The sequence below is a fragment of the Pelobates fuscus genome, chromosome 8, assembly GCF_036172605.1.
Source record: "Pelobates fuscus isolate aPelFus1 chromosome 8, aPelFus1.pri, whole genome shotgun sequence".
NCBI classification, from domain to species: Eukaryota; Metazoa; Chordata; class Amphibia; order Anura; family Pelobatidae; genus Pelobates; species Pelobates fuscus.
This window is the reverse complement of record NC_086324.1, coordinates 34,167,059-34,183,746: the sequence shown is the minus strand read 5'-3', so window position 1 is coordinate 34,183,746 and position 16,688 is coordinate 34,167,059. Positions and strand designations below refer to the sequence as shown.

The following is a 16,688-nucleotide window of genomic DNA, read 5'->3' as shown; positions in this document are numbered from 1 at the left end:
TGCTGATCGAATTGTTACATATTAGATACCGCCCTCACACTCACATTCTATCTCATAAGCAAATGCTATTAAATTAGAAAGAAAATGTAATTATGTACCAGCACTTACCTTAATTTTATGTCCACATTTGTAGACTGAGCATCATTTTGAGTAATTATATTAAAAATATATTTTTTTTAATGAGAAACATTTATTATAATTAACAATATGAGTTTCCTGTAGCCTTTATTCTTTGGTAGAAAGTTTATACAGCAGGGCTCATTGAATTAGTATAATTTTGGTCTGAAAAGAGACAACATCAATTTAGTTGATCTATGTGAAGTAGCTCTATATACCTCTGCTACTTGAGCAGTAACGTATTTTAATCAAGCAAAATAGCTTGACAGCTAAATGTATTTGACGTATTATTATACATTTGAATGACAGAAAGTCAAAATTAGCAGTAAAATACTTTTAAGATTGGCACTGTCTGCAAGCAATCTGTTATTGTCAGTATGATAAGAGATTATTAAAGAGACAGTTAAAGCACCATAAACACTCCAACTTATTGTAGTGGTTATGATGCAGTGATTCTATGGGTGCTGTCCCCCCAATCCCAATTTTTGGCAAAATTAGATATGGTTCTCTCCATGTTAAAGGAACACTCACACAACACAAGCGCTATGACTACTATAACAATTGCGGCGCTCTGTAGGAGAAGGAGGATCGGGCTGCTTTCTTTTTGTATTGAGGTAGACTAAATAAAGTGCTGGTACCGGATCGGAGGTTATAGGAGGTGGGAACAACCGAGGAGAGTATTTAATGAGCCAGATCTCCTGCATAGGAGCTTCTGTTAGCTCTCTTGAGCTAAGCCCTACAATGCAGGACAAGCTCTGCTGAGAGCATCAGCTGATCACTCTCAGCCACTGAACTCAAGTCCTGCATCATCTGGCTTAGCTTAGACAGAGAGTATCCAACTTTCTAAAGGCTGTCTGGAGGCAGGGAACAATGCCCAGCACACCCCATGTAAGAAGTCATTTATTTTAAAATGGTTATACAACTTACATTGGGGATCACCGGGTCACTCCAGGCACCATAACTACTACAGTGCACTGGAGTGACCATTGTGCTTGGAGTGTTTCTGTAATACACAATTTAAGAGTGTCACAGATTTTTCTGTTTTGTTTTACCTTGTTTCCAACGTTGTAATATACTGCCAAAATTCTATGCATTTTTAAACAATTTCCTGCTTGAGTTATTGAAAAATCTCTTACCAAATAAAAGACGGCAACAGACCAGGATTAACTACTGCCTATCTTTTGAACACAATCTTTATTTATATGTTTTGTTTGCTCTATCAATTTAAGGGAAGTGAATATATATAAGAGAAACTGCGATAAAACAAGCCATATTTTACTTCAAGGTGAGCAGTAATTTGCTTTTCTGCACTTTTAAAGGATTTACCTCTTGTAAGAGATAAAATATTTGCAATGTTTAGATTTAAACTGGGCTACCAAACAGAGTATGGTTTTATTGCTGGAAAAAACATGTTCATCTTAGATAAAGTAACTCTATGTGCATTTTTCTAACACCGGTACTACTTGTGTATTTTCCATTAAACAAGGCTGAACTCTTAAGATCACATCAAGATAATGACTTTGATGAAGATGACTGCATGCTTCGAAGAAGGAAATTGTCTTTTAAAGAGAAATCAGATGGAGGTAATAAGACTGTATTTATTTTATAGTTTATAACTTATCATTTATTTCCGTAATTATACACTATTTCAATCTACATTGTGCTCTTACTCAATAACCATATTAAAAGAAAACTCCAAGCATCACAACCACTACAGTGTGCTAGGGTGGTTATGGTGTCTGAAGTGCCACAGCACCTTGCCGATGTAACTAGTCAAGCTATTTGCAAACAGTTTGACAACTTACCTGGGGTCTGCCTGTCACTGCCGGTTACAGCCTGAAGGAGAGGCAGTAGCTTCTGCACAGACTTTCGTTAGCTAATGGCTTGTCTAGTTGACTACCTTTTGGCACCATAACCACTACAGCACACTGTTTACATTTTTAATTTGCACATACATGACCATATGGCTGTTTTATTTCTGGTCTGTTGGCTTGTTAGAACAGTCGAAGCTGTGGTAACATCAGTGCCTTGGATCAGGAAACTCAGGTTTAAGTCCCAGGAAGACAACCTTATCAGTTAGTGTCCATAGGCAAGATGTATATCTGCCGACCTCAAGTGCTCACAGATGGTAAGCTTGTTGGAGCAGAGTCTTCTTTACCTCTTCCCCTTTCTATAATTGCAAAGTGCTATGGATTATGTATTCACTATATAAATAATAATAATTCCTTTTGTACTTTCTGTTGGAAGGGGATTTCTATCCCAAAGTCTGTTTATGTAGCAGTTCTGAGCATTTCATACAGATAAGGAAGCTCTAACTATCTGCCTCTTTTGCATAATCCAAGTTCAGCCATTGACTGACACAGAGTTTCTGTTCAATAGATCAGTAAATAAATAGCTCTGTATAAACTGACAAATATATTATTAGCAAAGTGGCAGAATAACGTGGCAGAAATAACGTGGCAGAAAAGTGATTATCATTTCACTCCAGGCAGCGACAGAAATATGTTACTTGCTAGAAGCAAAGATTTGAAATGGAATAATCTTATTGTGCTATTCTATTCCATGTATCAATGTCAGACATTTATTGATATGAAGCATCAATCACCTTACTCAATATAGGACAATTGGCACTTTCTCTCGCTATGTGCAGGGCTCTGTTGCTGCCCTTTTCTAATTGACAACTTTCTTAACCCCTTAAGGACACATGACGTGTGTGACACGTCATGATTCCCTTTTATTCCAGAAGTTTGGTCCTTAAGGGGTTAAATTGGTAATACGGACGATCTTGACACATGAAAGAGAATGTTTTAGTCACTGTCTAGATTACAGAGAACAGCATGGGTATATAAAAAAGTACATTTAAGCAGAGCTCTCCAAAAAACTCTTCATGTGTGTCTGCGTGTCTGTGTGTGTGTGTCTGTGTGTGTGTGTGTGTGTGTGTTCACTCACCATTGGAGCCAATGTTGAATGAGAGCATTCACAGACTTTGTTCATCTCTGCTTTATTATTAGTTGTTTGAAAAATTGGAACTATTTAATGTTTCAATACATCATGATAAAAAAACTAGTTTATTTGTGTATTACCAGAAATGTGCACCACTGAGAAACTTATATAAAATATGTTACTATTACTTTACTAATTGTGTCCAATTTATGAGTACACCTACTCATTGGCACACACATCACAGGTTAATAAATAAAGCATGCAGACATGATCAAGTTCAATCAAAAGTTATCATGAGAAAGAAGTGTGATCTAAAAGACATTTCTCATGTTATTACCGGTTGCACCAACATCTCAGAATTTTCACACACCGCTGTCTATATATCTTACAGCGAATGGTGTGAAAAATAAAACAAACATAAACACAACATACACTCACTGACAGGTACACAGTCATTGTCACACACACTATTTAACTAACACACTTTCACTGAATCATACACACTCACTGACAGACAGACAAGCACACTCACATTCACCGACAAACACACTAACTGACATACACACTCACTGACAAGACACATACACACTCAATGACAGCTGCACACTCACTCAGTGTCAGAAATACACACTGTGACACACGTATACTCACCTACAAACACACACTGAGAAACACACATACACACTTACTGACAGACACATATAAACTCAGTGTCAGACACACACATTCGCTAACAGACATACACATTGGCTGACAGGTACACACTCTCAGTGACAAAGAATGTGTACACACAGTATCAGACATATAAACTCAGTGTCAGACACACACATTCGCTAACAGACATACACATTGGCTGACAGGTACACATTCTCAGTGACAGAGAGTGCATTCACACATTATCAGACAAACTCTCACTGACACACACTCTTTGACAGACGCACACACATTCACTAACAGACACACACACACTAACCAACAGACACACACACTAACACACTCACTAACAGACACCCACACTCTTACTAACAGACAGACACACTAGCACACTCACCAACAGACACACACTAACACACTCAATAACAGATATACGCACTCTCACTGACACACACTCTTTGACAGACACGCATACACACTCACTAACAGACACATACACTCTCACTAACAGAAACACACACACACACTCTCACTAACAGACACACTCACTAACAGAGACATACACTCTCACTCTCAGACATACACTAACACTCAAAAACAGACACACACTAATACTCACTAACAGACACACACTAACACGTTCTTTTTCATTTATTTGCTTACATTTTGGTGTTATTTTGGTGGATTCTTCCCTGCGGTCCAGTGGGGCTGGCAGGGCAATGTAGGTGGTCTGGCGGGCGGTCGGAAAGGCAGGCACACAGTTCAGGCGGGCGGCTAGGGAGCTCTGATCCTAGTGCTCAGCTCCCTTGCGCGCCTTTTAGTGATGACGGAGCCAGAGTGACATCATATTCCGGCATAACTGCGATGCGCATGATGCAGCTGAGCAGGGAGAGCTCAGGAGAGAGTGCTCACTCGCTGCTCACCTCCCACATCAGCGCATGTCAGCCGCTGGGGGGCCCTGAGGTGGCCAGCCGGCCAGCTCCTGGGCCCCACAGGACAAGAGGCTGACATGGCATCTGCCAGAGCATTTGGGGGGCTTTTTTTGCTGGCCCCCCTGAAAGTGTCGCCCAAGGCAAATGCCTTGTCAGCCTTGCGGTAAATACGAGGATATGAGGAATAAATCTCTGATACTCATCAGTCTACGTAATACCCAATAAGCATTATTAAACTTTTACTTTCATTATTTTTTTTATTTTTTTTTTATTTCAAACAGTTGCACTCTGTGGACATACTTAACTCCTTAAGGAATGTGGTACCACGGTCAATGCTGACATAGCAATATATTCTAAGAGAATTCTGAAATGGAATTACCTATTCATTTAATGGCTACAGAGCTGTATATAGTTATTGGCATTTAAGAAACAGAGCATTCCATACTGGCTTTTGATCTTTAACAATAAAGTTGTAATTGGGTATATTTGGACCTAAAATATAAAAGTGACCACAAAGTATAGATGCTCTGTTAATTAAGGAAGAATTTTGTATCAATATAGGTTTCCTCTGGTTTTCTTTCTTTTCTTTGCTTTAGCTGTCGAGATATGTTTTAAAAGATAGCTATGCCACATACTGACTCATGAACTTTACTTCTCATTATCTCTTTTTACCTTTCACAAAATTCTTACAATATCATCGATGGGTGAAATAATCTGTACAGTGTAGAATGAACAAGAAGAGAATTGTGAGCAGCTTAAGGTTCCTTAAATTGCTGGAGATTAATAAACAGTTCATTAGTAAATTTATCTTCCTTGGTGTAGATAGCAGTATAAATTAAATACATGCCAGGTGGTGTTGCCTATGGGCTTTTGAGTATGCTGGCAAAAGTCAAGCGAAGAAGCAAAATGATTGGACACCGGCAGATAATTAGTTGTTATATTTAACCCTCTGATGTAAACCCTGAGGGTAGAACAGGTGAAGTCACACATACTAAACATTCTAAAGTAATTTACTGCAACCCATTTGATTGCATTGATGTAGCTAAGACTGGGAGAGCCATAAGTAATGACATAAAAAATAAGTGATAAGTGAGGATTTATTAGTCCTTTATATTTTGGCCATCCAGGGGTCATCTTCATTTTTTTTTTTTTTACTATTTTTGCTAATATACCAATGCTAAAGAATCACAGTTATGTGCATCCTCGCCTGATGTAAAGGCTCTCTCATTCTTAGTATATTATAAAATTAATGTTTAGCCTAGACATTGAAGACAGTGGTTTGCATTTTATATGGCATTATTATATGACCTGGGAATATTGACATACGTACAGAATGCACCATGAAATATTTTAAAGGTCCTGTTTAGTTTGTTTCATTTAAACATATTAGCTGCATGAAGTCTCTTTTTTTTTTACATATAGCAATTTTTAATGACACTTCAAAGTACAACAAGGAGATCACACAGATACATCAAAATACTATATTGCAGAAGGTACAAGTCAGATAGATCAGTTGTTCGAGTTTTAAGAAACTTAATTGAGACATAGTATGATTGAGACAAAGCACAGTGACTTATCAAAGAAAATATGACTTGCCGGAATGAGAATGTGGGAGAGAATGGGTAGACCCATAATATATTGCAATACAGGTGCTGCAATGTTCCCAGAAGTTGTCCCATGCTTCCCATACCCAGTCAAGGGGTGTGACAATCTATGAGACATCTGTTCAAACTACCATAGGGACTGCAATGAGGGCAAGAGTGGTTGAAGTGGGAGGGGGTGGGGGTGCAAGTGATTTTCCCATGTTTTGCTTGGTTATTTTGGCTGCTAACAGTATCTGGAGAATTAAATGCTTGGTTGGCTTCTGACAATCCAGTGTGAGCATATCTAAGAAGTTAACCTGAGGGGATCATGAAAAATCATAGCATTAGCTTATGGATATCCCTCCAATAGTTCTGATGGTAGGGATCCTGGTTCCTGGTTACAGAACAAATAAGATGAGGTTGCATTAGGACATTTATGAGCAAGACTCGTTGAGACCAGAACACAACAACAAATTAGCTTGTTTCCCAGTGTATTAGACAATTCAAAACTCCATGCAAATTGTTGATAGCCCTGTGCCTGTCATCGGGAGAGAAATTGCATTGCAGGTATTTTTCCCACTGGATGGCATAAGCTGGTTTAAGTAGAGAAGCCATGGTTATTAAAGAGTGATATTACATTGAATGCAGCCTTGCTTGTTTTTCAGATTTAGAAATAAGGTTTGAAACGCAGATAAATAGCAAAATGGTATTTGTTGGACACAATAAATGTGTTTATCACAGATATAAAAATATGTCAGCTGGTTGAACTGGAAATGATTGAGCTAGGGTAGAGAGCATCTGTGGTGAAAAATTGGTTAACGTGTTAGTTCTGCTGCAGTCTAGCATTGACTTGGTAAATCTGGGGACAGCAGTTTGGGGGTGGAGGTTGGGATTAGAATAGATCCCAACTGAGCTTTGTAAGAGTTTAGATTTCCACAACTGCCAAATCTGTAAGGAGTGCTTGGTTGTGCATAGGCAGTGGAGGACATTTATGGTGGTCAATCCAAAGACGGGTTTGAGATAAGCCTTTTCTAGGCATACCCATGTGAGTTTATCCAGATATTTTGGACCAAGTTAGAAGCAAATAAGTACCTTCAATCTTCAGGAACTCATTCTTACATCTGAAATAAAACACATCCAAGGATCTCTAATACAATATACTACACCTATCCTCAAATATGTCATATATTTTAAGGTCCCTTTAAATCTAAAAAGTTTGTTAAAACATACAAAGGAGATTTTGCCACTTTGCCGTTTTCACTATGATCTTACTGTGCAATACAGAGGCTGTGATGGCTTATAAAACGTATCCTTGGGTAAAGTAGAAGTGTATATATATATATAAAGGGTCACTCTAAGTACCAAACCACTTAATCTCACCAAAGTGTACAGTCACCTTATTGAGTTGTCAATCAGCCAGCTGGAGTAGTCTCTTCCTGGCTGGTGGGCAATATAAGTTTTAAGCAATCTTTATGTTGGCTGGTGTCACGCAGTATGCTAACCCCAAACATTTTGGATAGGCTATCCATGGCTGGATGTCTTACATGCTCTATGTCAAAGCTATTGCTTCCTGTCTCTCAGTTAGTTTGACTCCCTGATAAAGAAAAAAGACATCAGTAAATGGAGAGGTCAGAGAAAATGAAGTAGTCACTCTGTTGAGAATTTATCCATCAAATTGAGTACAAGAAGTTCCCACACCCTGCTGGACTGCAACTCACATCATGCTGTGTAAGGCTTTGGCTGAGGCCGGTGGGAGTTAAAATATAGATCTGATGTAATGTGATAATAAGACAATCACTTGCCACACAGCTTATGTGAAACATTTCTCCAATAAATCTCTGGCTAACTGAGCCTGATGTGAATTATAAACGCAACAATTTTGCCCCCATTTTTCATAAACTGAACTCAAAGATATAAGACTATTTCTATGTACACAAAAGTTATTTTTCTCCCAAATATTGTTCACAAATCTGTCTAAATCTGTGTTAGTGAGCACTTCTCCTTTGCTGAGATAATCCATCCACCTCACAGGTGTGGCATATCAAGATGCTGAGTAGACAGACAGCATGATTATTTCATTTATTATGTGTGCCTTAGGCTGGCCACAATAAAAGCCTACTCTAAAATGTGCAGTTTTACTGTATTGGGGGGAACCAGGGGGATCTGAAAACCAGTCAGTATCTGGTGTGACCACCATTTGCCTCACGCAGTGCGACACATCTTCTTCGCATAGAGCTGATCAGGTTGTTGATTGTGCCCTTTGGAATGTTGGTCCACTCCTCTTCAATGGCTGTGTGAAGTTGCTGGATTTTGGCAGGACCTGGAACACGCTGTCTTATACGCCGATCCAGAGCATCCCAAACATGCTCAATGGGTGACATGTCTGGTGAGTATACTGGCCATGCAAGAACTGGGATATTTTCAGCTTCCAGAAATTGTGCACAGATCCTTGCAACATGGGGCCATTCATTTTCATGCTGCAACATTAGATGATGGTTGTGGATGAATGGCAAAACAATGGGCCTCAGGATCTCGTCACGGCATCTCTGTGCATGCAAAATTCCATCAATAAAATGCACCTGTGTTCTTTGTTTCTTACATCCGCCTGCCCATACCATAACCTGATCGCCACCATGGGCCACTTGATCCACAACGTTAACATCAGCAAACTGCTCACCCACACAACACCATACACACTGTCTGCCATCTACCCTGTATCATGAAAACCGGGATTCATCTGTGAAGAGAACACCTCTCCAAAGTGCCAGACGCCATTGAGTGTGAGCATTTGCCCAATCAAGTCGGTTACGGCGACAAACTGCAGTCAGGTTGAGACCCCGTTGAGGACGACGAGCATGCAGATGAGCTTCCCTGAGACCGTTTCTAACAGTTTGTGCAGAAATTCTTTGGTTATGTAAACCGATTGTTGCAGCAGCTGTCCGGGTGGCTGGTCTTAGAAGATCTTGGAGGTGAACATGCTGGATGTGGAGGTCCTGGGCTGGTGTGGCTACACGTGTTGTGCGGTTGTGAGGCCAGTTGATCAACTGCCAAATTCTCTTAGACGCCTTTGGAGACGGCTTATGGTAAAGAAATGAACATTGAATTCACGGGCAACAGCTCTGGTGGACATCCCTGCAGTCAGCATGCCAATTGCACGCTCCCTCAAAACTTGCGACATCTGTGGCATTGTGCTGTGTGATAAAACTGCACATTTTAGATTGGCCTTTTATTGTGGCCAGTCTAAGGCACACCTTTGCAATAATCATGCTGTCTAATCAGCATCTTGATATGTCACACCTGTGAGGTTGATGGATTATCTCGGCAAAGGAGAAGTGCTCACTAACACAGATTTAGACACATTTGTGAACAATTTTTGAGAGAAATAAGCCTTTTGTGTACATTAAAAAACTAGATCTTTAAATACTGCTCATGAAAAATGGGAGCAAAAACAAAAGTTTGGTGTTTATAATTTTGTTCAAAACGACAATATAGGAAAAAAGGGTGCGCTGTGCCTTTAAGACAAAAAATTGTGCAATATCTCTTTAAAAACCAATGTAAAATATTTGTGCTATAGTAATTCACAATATTAGTATTGTGGGTGTGGTATTAACTTAATACACATGTGAACATACACAAAAGTGCAAATGTGCTGATATCTCTGATATCACAGTGCTTAAGTGCAACACAAAATTGAAAAAAATTGAAGTGGATACAATACCAAGCTGTATGTACCCTCGATTGGGTTGCTTCAAATTATTTGTGCATATGTATGAAAATAAAAAGAGAAGTACATAGCGTAATACAGTAAGGCAAATATAGCATATGGAGACAATCTCTCTATGGGTACACTCACAAGTGGGGAGCAGATAAGCCTGCTCCAACTGTATCCGCTTTGTATATGAAAGATACACAGGACGGCAGCAGCTTGAAAACGAAAAATAACTTTAATATCTGCAAGATTCCACAGTATAAAACGGTGTCACTTAGCTCCCTTAATCCTCCTCTGGACAAAATGTTCGGTTTGGTTGCCGGCAAACACACTACCGCAGACACTTCCTGGAGGCGGGGCTTACGTGACGTAACCACGGGACGTGCGTGATGACGCGTTTCGCCTCAGATTCGGCTTCCTCAGATCACCATAGCAAATCAGCATATTAATGGACATAAAAAAATAGTACTAAAATTACACTTTAACTAATACCACCCTAATGTATGTTTTATATCTGCATCCCTAAATCTCAACAAAACCACCCATTTGTACGATAAACTTTGGAGTAGAGATCTGTCCTTCTCTATGCAAAGTATTTGATTGGACAGAGCCCTCCCATGGACACATAAGTTGCAAAGGCCAGATTAGGAAATATTTGTGCAACTTTTAGAAAATGCATATTTTTAATGCAGTTATATTATTAGATGTTTGCATTCAATTTCGTCTGAATTGCTGTTCATCAGAATTGAATCAGAGGTGCAGGCAAATGAAATATCTCCAAAGCAACATTCAGATGTATGACTGATTGGCCCATTTTCATGCTCTTTTTTTTTTTCATTCTAATAATTTTCCTGATTATTTTTTATGGACAATATTTGGACAAGCCGATTCATCAAATGAATAAGTGTCAGAGGTCCTGAACTAAATTTCATTTTTGAAAACAATGGTTCAGTGAATCAAATGTTTCTGCTGTGCACACGTCTATTAAGTATGAACATTACAATATATATATATATATTTGTGCTCGGAATTTATCTAATACGTAATGGAATGTAGAAGGAGAAGCAAAGTTGGTTGAGGTGTGCCGAAACCAACGTACGAGTAGGCCTGTAAAAGAGGGCCCACAAAGGTGAATTGTTAATATAGATGGGTGTAGGTGGGTGGGGACAAACAGCTTGCATGACAAAGGTAAGTAGGGGGGTAGGGTTTATATAGGATCATAACTCCTCCCACAAATTCAGGCCAACTGGCCTTCCAACTTGTGCTCAGAATTTATCTAATACGTAATGGAATGTAGAAGGAGAAGCAAAGTTGGTTGAGGTGTGCCGAAACCAACGTACGAGTAGGCCTGTAAAAGAGGGAAAAAAGAAGATTCAAAGAAAACACACTTTATGCAAGTTAAATACAGCGTGGGTACTGAAAGCTTGTAAGGAGCTTTTACTCTGATTGAGGTATATATGTAACTGCGCTGAGGATTAGCCGTGGCCCTATCACTTAAGTGATGTAGACTGGGGTGTAAGAGCTTGAAGCTGCTGATGCAGCACTTTGTGACAGAAAGACCAGCGAAGGAAGCCATGATGTATCTCCACCTTAATGGAAGGTTTAAACGTGGAGTAGTGGATTAGGACTATTAGTGTGTGGTTGACCTTGGAGACATAAAGCATTGTGACAGCATAGGAGGTTTAAGTAAGATGCTTGATTTGTAGGTTTGGAGAAAGAGGCAAAAAAAAACAACATATTGGAACTGCAAAAGTCTTGATTCAAGCAAACTCTAATTGTGTGCCAGGCCCTGGTGTGAGTGATAGAGTAGTCGTGAAACTGCGTGAAGTGTGCACACCTGTACGTGGTGAAATTGTGTGCTTAGTCCAAGATTAGCTCATGGAATGGTGGTATCTTGGATGGTATGTAGTGGATCGTAGGGAGTGCCTGAAAGAAAACCTTTTTTAGCATTTAAATTAATGTGTGCATTGCATGCAATGCATAAAAAGATAGGGTAAAGTAAAATATATCAGATTCCATACTAATCTATTTTCTCAAAACAAAATATACTCTTGTTCAGACTTGTATTTCTATGTTAGATAAAACAGAATACATCCATTGGCTGTGTTGGAGATGGTTGGATGGTATTATATTCCTTGAAAAACTGAAGACAGATTGTTTATCATTTTTGTATGTAGTGTCAAACACAGTGAATGACATATTTTATGTGACTCATACTTGGATTACATTATTACTGAATAATATCACTGCACTATATTTAGACAGTTTATTGAAGAGATGCAGTTAATTTAATAATAGTTTCATTGCGTATGTTTCTGCTAATTCTTTACATAGACCATTGTTTATTGGCGAGCAATACGGTGCACACTGAGAGTATAAAAAGATGAATGCAAAATGCAGTAAAGAAAAAGAAACATTTATGAGATTAAGAAAACGAGGAGAGCAAGTGAACTAATATTTTGTTACATAGTATAACAATTTTTTTAAGTAGTAATTCTTTGCTCTTCTTAAGCAATAGGAATCTAATCCGTCCAGATCAACCTTTCTTTTAAAAATCACATTCAGACTCGTCTCACAAAACAGTATGAAGTTTGCATATTTATAATCAATAATGTTATAATTTATAAAGAATATTTGCTGCTTCTCAGACTCTACTACCAAGGGTTGACCTAGTAGGATCCCAAGTGGAGGTTGTTCAACCCAATCATTTATTGGTTTGTTTTTTAATCATTCTAACAAGGTTGCACAAAGGCTTAAAACTGCTTCAAGAGGGTCGTTACTCTGTTACTGTTGCATGTTAAATCAGATACTATGTAACATTCATTCACATAAGATGTTACACAGTACTAATAGACATTTAAAAGTAAAATCTAAATGTATTAATTAAATTTTTCTGTGGTTCCATTGTGCTATAGATTGCAGCAGAGACAATAGTCACGATGGTTCTGAAAACTCTTCTAGACGATTTTCAAATACAAAGAAGAACGGGGATCCAAAAAAAAGTGGATCATCGTCACAAGTTTCCTCTATTAATGAACAAAAACCCGTGTTTGATGAAATCGGTGGTTTTAATGCAGTGTTCACAAAGTCTGCAGCCCTGCAGTTTGAAGAAGCAGTCTGTCCTTCAGATAAGATAAACTTTGGCAAAAGGAGCTTGTCGTACAGAGGTAAAATACTAACTGTATTAAATCACTTTCTACGAGTTTAGCAACTGTGACTCACAAGAATTTCGCAGATCTATCATGTCATTTTTAAAAGATATGTTTAAAAACAAAAGCAGATTTATTATACTTGCAGGTACAGTTCGTGTGATACCAGTGCAGTTGTAATCTTCCACTGAATTTGCGAAAAAAATATATAATTAGACTGTAAATCTTATGGGTTTTTCCTAATTCTTATGCAATTAATGTGGCCCCTGTTTTCTACAATGTCTTGTAATGTTATACCCATTTTTTCGTTCATCCATAAAAATTTTTTACATATCATATATGCAGTGTCAAAGATGCTAATGTAAAATTTATTTTGAGTTACCTTATCTTATTGAGAATAACATTAATTTGTAATGCAGAATTTCTATACCAATCCCAACCAGCAGGATATGAGGGGAAATCTTGTTTAAGGCTTTTCTGAGACTCTAGTTATACAAACAGAAGATCAGTCACTAAAACAGTGCCATTGGTGTGCAGCAACAATCCTGCCAAGAGTCTCTCCTCCTGGCCGGAGAAATGGTAGTATTTCACAGTATGTTGATGTTTGTGCTTCAGATGGATATATATCTAAGACAAAAAGCACAAGAGAAGGCCTAATGGTGGAGTATATCTCTATTTCAGAACAGGAATAAATATGTTGTGCCACTTACATTAGGTGGAGCTTCACATCAGCTCTGAGATGGCCTGGGTGGAACAATACCCACCTAAGGATATGTGAGATATCTTCTTGCACAGTATGTTGGTCTTCGCGAAGACATGTAACATAGAGCAGAGTACAGGAACAAAATATGATGTTGTATGTAAGGAAGATTTTGAATAATGGTGTAAGCATTTAGTTAAAGAACTCACATGTAATGGAGCTCTGAATGGCTCCAATAAATCAGCATACAGTGATACAATTCCCACTTTTGGATATTTCTATCAGGAGTAATCAGCAGTGTCAAGTAAAAACAAAATACAAAATATAGTGCTCGCCGTAAAAAAACAATCGTGCAGTGGAAGAAAAGAACGTTATTTATATTTTAATGAGCAATCTTTATGTATTGCTCAATCATCAGAGCTTTACTGGATAAAATCCCCACTACCAATAGAACTATAAAAAATTGTCACAGATAAGATGGCATCCAGGAGCAAGGTTAAAAGGGGACTTTATTTATAACTATTTAAAAACAATAAAAAGAGTTTCACCTTAAAAAAAAAAAAAAAAGACTATTTTAAAGTGTAGTTTCATTTCACACTTATTCCTGTTCCGGAAATAAAGATATACTCCACCACCGGACTTTTCTTGTTCTTTTTGTCTTGAATATATATCCATCTGAAGCACAAACTACTGTGAATTATTTTTTGAGACTCTGCCAGAAAGTCTTGACCTAGTAGCAAAACCTATACTTTAAGTGGATGCTGTTAACACAGTTTCCTTTCTGGTATTTCATTAATGAACTATCGGCAACTGCAGAGTTACATATTCAACATCTAATTGAAATAATGCGAGGACCAGAGTTATTTCAAACAGTACAACCACTTCCTAGCCCAGAGATAGGCAACCTTCGGCACTCCAGATGTTGTGGACTACATCCCCCATAATGCTCTTACACCCATAATCCTGGCTAAGCATCAAAGGAGGTGTAGTCCAAAACATCTGCAGTGCCGAAGGTTGCCTATGCCTGTCCTAGCTTTTGCAGTATCTTCATAAAAGGGAGCTCAAATCAAACTTGGAGTGGCTATCGAGAGTGATTTAACAAATGTAAACGAATATTAATTTAGAAATATGAAAATAGAATATTAAAAAATTATACTGTACTATATAGCCATATTCGTAGCATGTGCTATGGTAATAATGGGAACTAATTTAAAAATGGATGCAAAAGTCTAAAAGAAAAAATAGAATCTTCAGAATGCCAATTTCAACTTCAGCTGCACACAGGAATTCAATACTCACCCAAATTGTTCGGAGGAGAGAAGTCATATTTATGCATGGAAGTCACTGAGTTTTGTGTGTAATAAAGATGCTTGCAGACATATATTCAGCAGACATTTCTTATACGAGCCCTCTAAAAATATTTCAGTGATGGCAAGACATATTTGTCACTGGGAAATACGTTTTTTTCTAATAAGTTGAGCATTTAAGCAATGACGGCGTTCTATTTGTCACAAAAAGCCACAAGCATCTACTTTGCAAAACTTGGGAACACTGAATTTCCTAAGTGAAAGCATTCTTTCTTCAGAATTATTTAGGCTGAAATTTTGTATGCCTGCAGCCATAGCAACACTTGCCAAGGCAACCTACTGCAAATTTTAGTCTGAGCTAAATTTAGAAAGTGTACAGCACAGCAGACAGGCGGTTTGAAGAGCCCTGTCCATGAACCAAATCTGTCTTTTTGGGATGTACTTTAAATAAGAATTGTCAACTATGAGTATTAGAGTTTATGTTAATCAGAATGTTGGTAATATTGTTTGACTATAAATGTCAATTACATGAACAGCACAGTAGAGATAAGATTGCATAGATAGGTAAAACGTATGGGGTTTGACTGTTATGGACTGTACTACAGCAAGAAGTTCTATAATGTAGAAAGAGTAGCGGAAGCTGCAATGCCACTATTGGGGTCTTCACATCTTTTCTAAGGACCCCCTAATATGACTTGTAGGAAAGTAAATATACTTACCTGGACTCTCACTTCCAAGTGTTGACAATTTCTTCCTCATCCAGGTCTCCTATAAAGGTTAAGCCACTGGTAACTTGGTCAACTTGAGTGACCAATTTAGTTTATTTCCAGCTGGATCCTTCATCTGTCTGAAAACACCATGACCAATGTACTTTTGGACATGTACTAGAGTACAAAATTGTGGTCTACAGACGTCTTATGAAGCAGCAGATTATTCCACAGTTGATTGTATGCCTGTGCAATGGGATTGTATATGCAACTGCATTGTTTAAATGACGATAAGATTTGACTCGGTACATTTTGTCCCTCATCCTTTTAGATTGTGAGCTTGTTTGGGCAGGGCATTACAAATAACATAATAACAAATAACACCTACAGACCGCTTTAGAAATTGTGGTGCCAAGAGGGCACAGGGTAAGTAGTCAAACAGTTTGAGAATGGTTTGACAACTTAGATGGGATCTGCCAAGCACTGGGCGCCAGATTCTGTGGAGGTGGAAGCTCCCAGTCGGAACTTTCCTTAGTTCCACCAAGCAAATCCCTGCTATGAGAGTTGGCTCATTTTCTATGAATGTTGGATAGAAAGGAGTAACCAGCACTCTGAAAATAAGTAAACTGGGTGTCAGCCCTTAGGGCCTTCTCACAATTGCCCTTAACAATAATAAAATAAATAAGCAGCAAACAAAGTATTAACAATGAAGGAGGTATCATTACACCAAACGTGGACCCTGCCTATAACTGCCTTCCTGTACCACTGGGCTTAGAAGAGTCCAGTAGCTTCCATCTGGAAAGGAGGCCACAGCTGTCCCCCAGTGGCTCCAAATAGATAGTCAAACCATTCTCAAATGGGGTAGAAGAGGCAGTGGCAGGCACCTT

At 38.4% G+C, this 16,688-nt stretch overlaps 1 protein-coding gene across 1 annotated transcript in view; it reads left to right on the top strand.

Moving 5' to 3' along the window:
* Window positions 1-16,688, top strand: part of KCNH7 (potassium voltage-gated channel subfamily H member 7) — a 294,904-nt gene that overhangs the window by 260,624 nt on the left and 17,592 nt on the right. Inside the window, exons 12-13 of the mRNA XM_063428623.1 lie at window positions 1,604-1,700; window positions 12,866-13,105. Coding sequence (XP_063284693.1) covers window positions 1,604-1,700; window positions 12,866-13,105 — 337 coding nt within the window. The remainder of the gene's footprint in view (window positions 1-1,603; window positions 1,701-12,865; window positions 13,106-16,688) is intronic.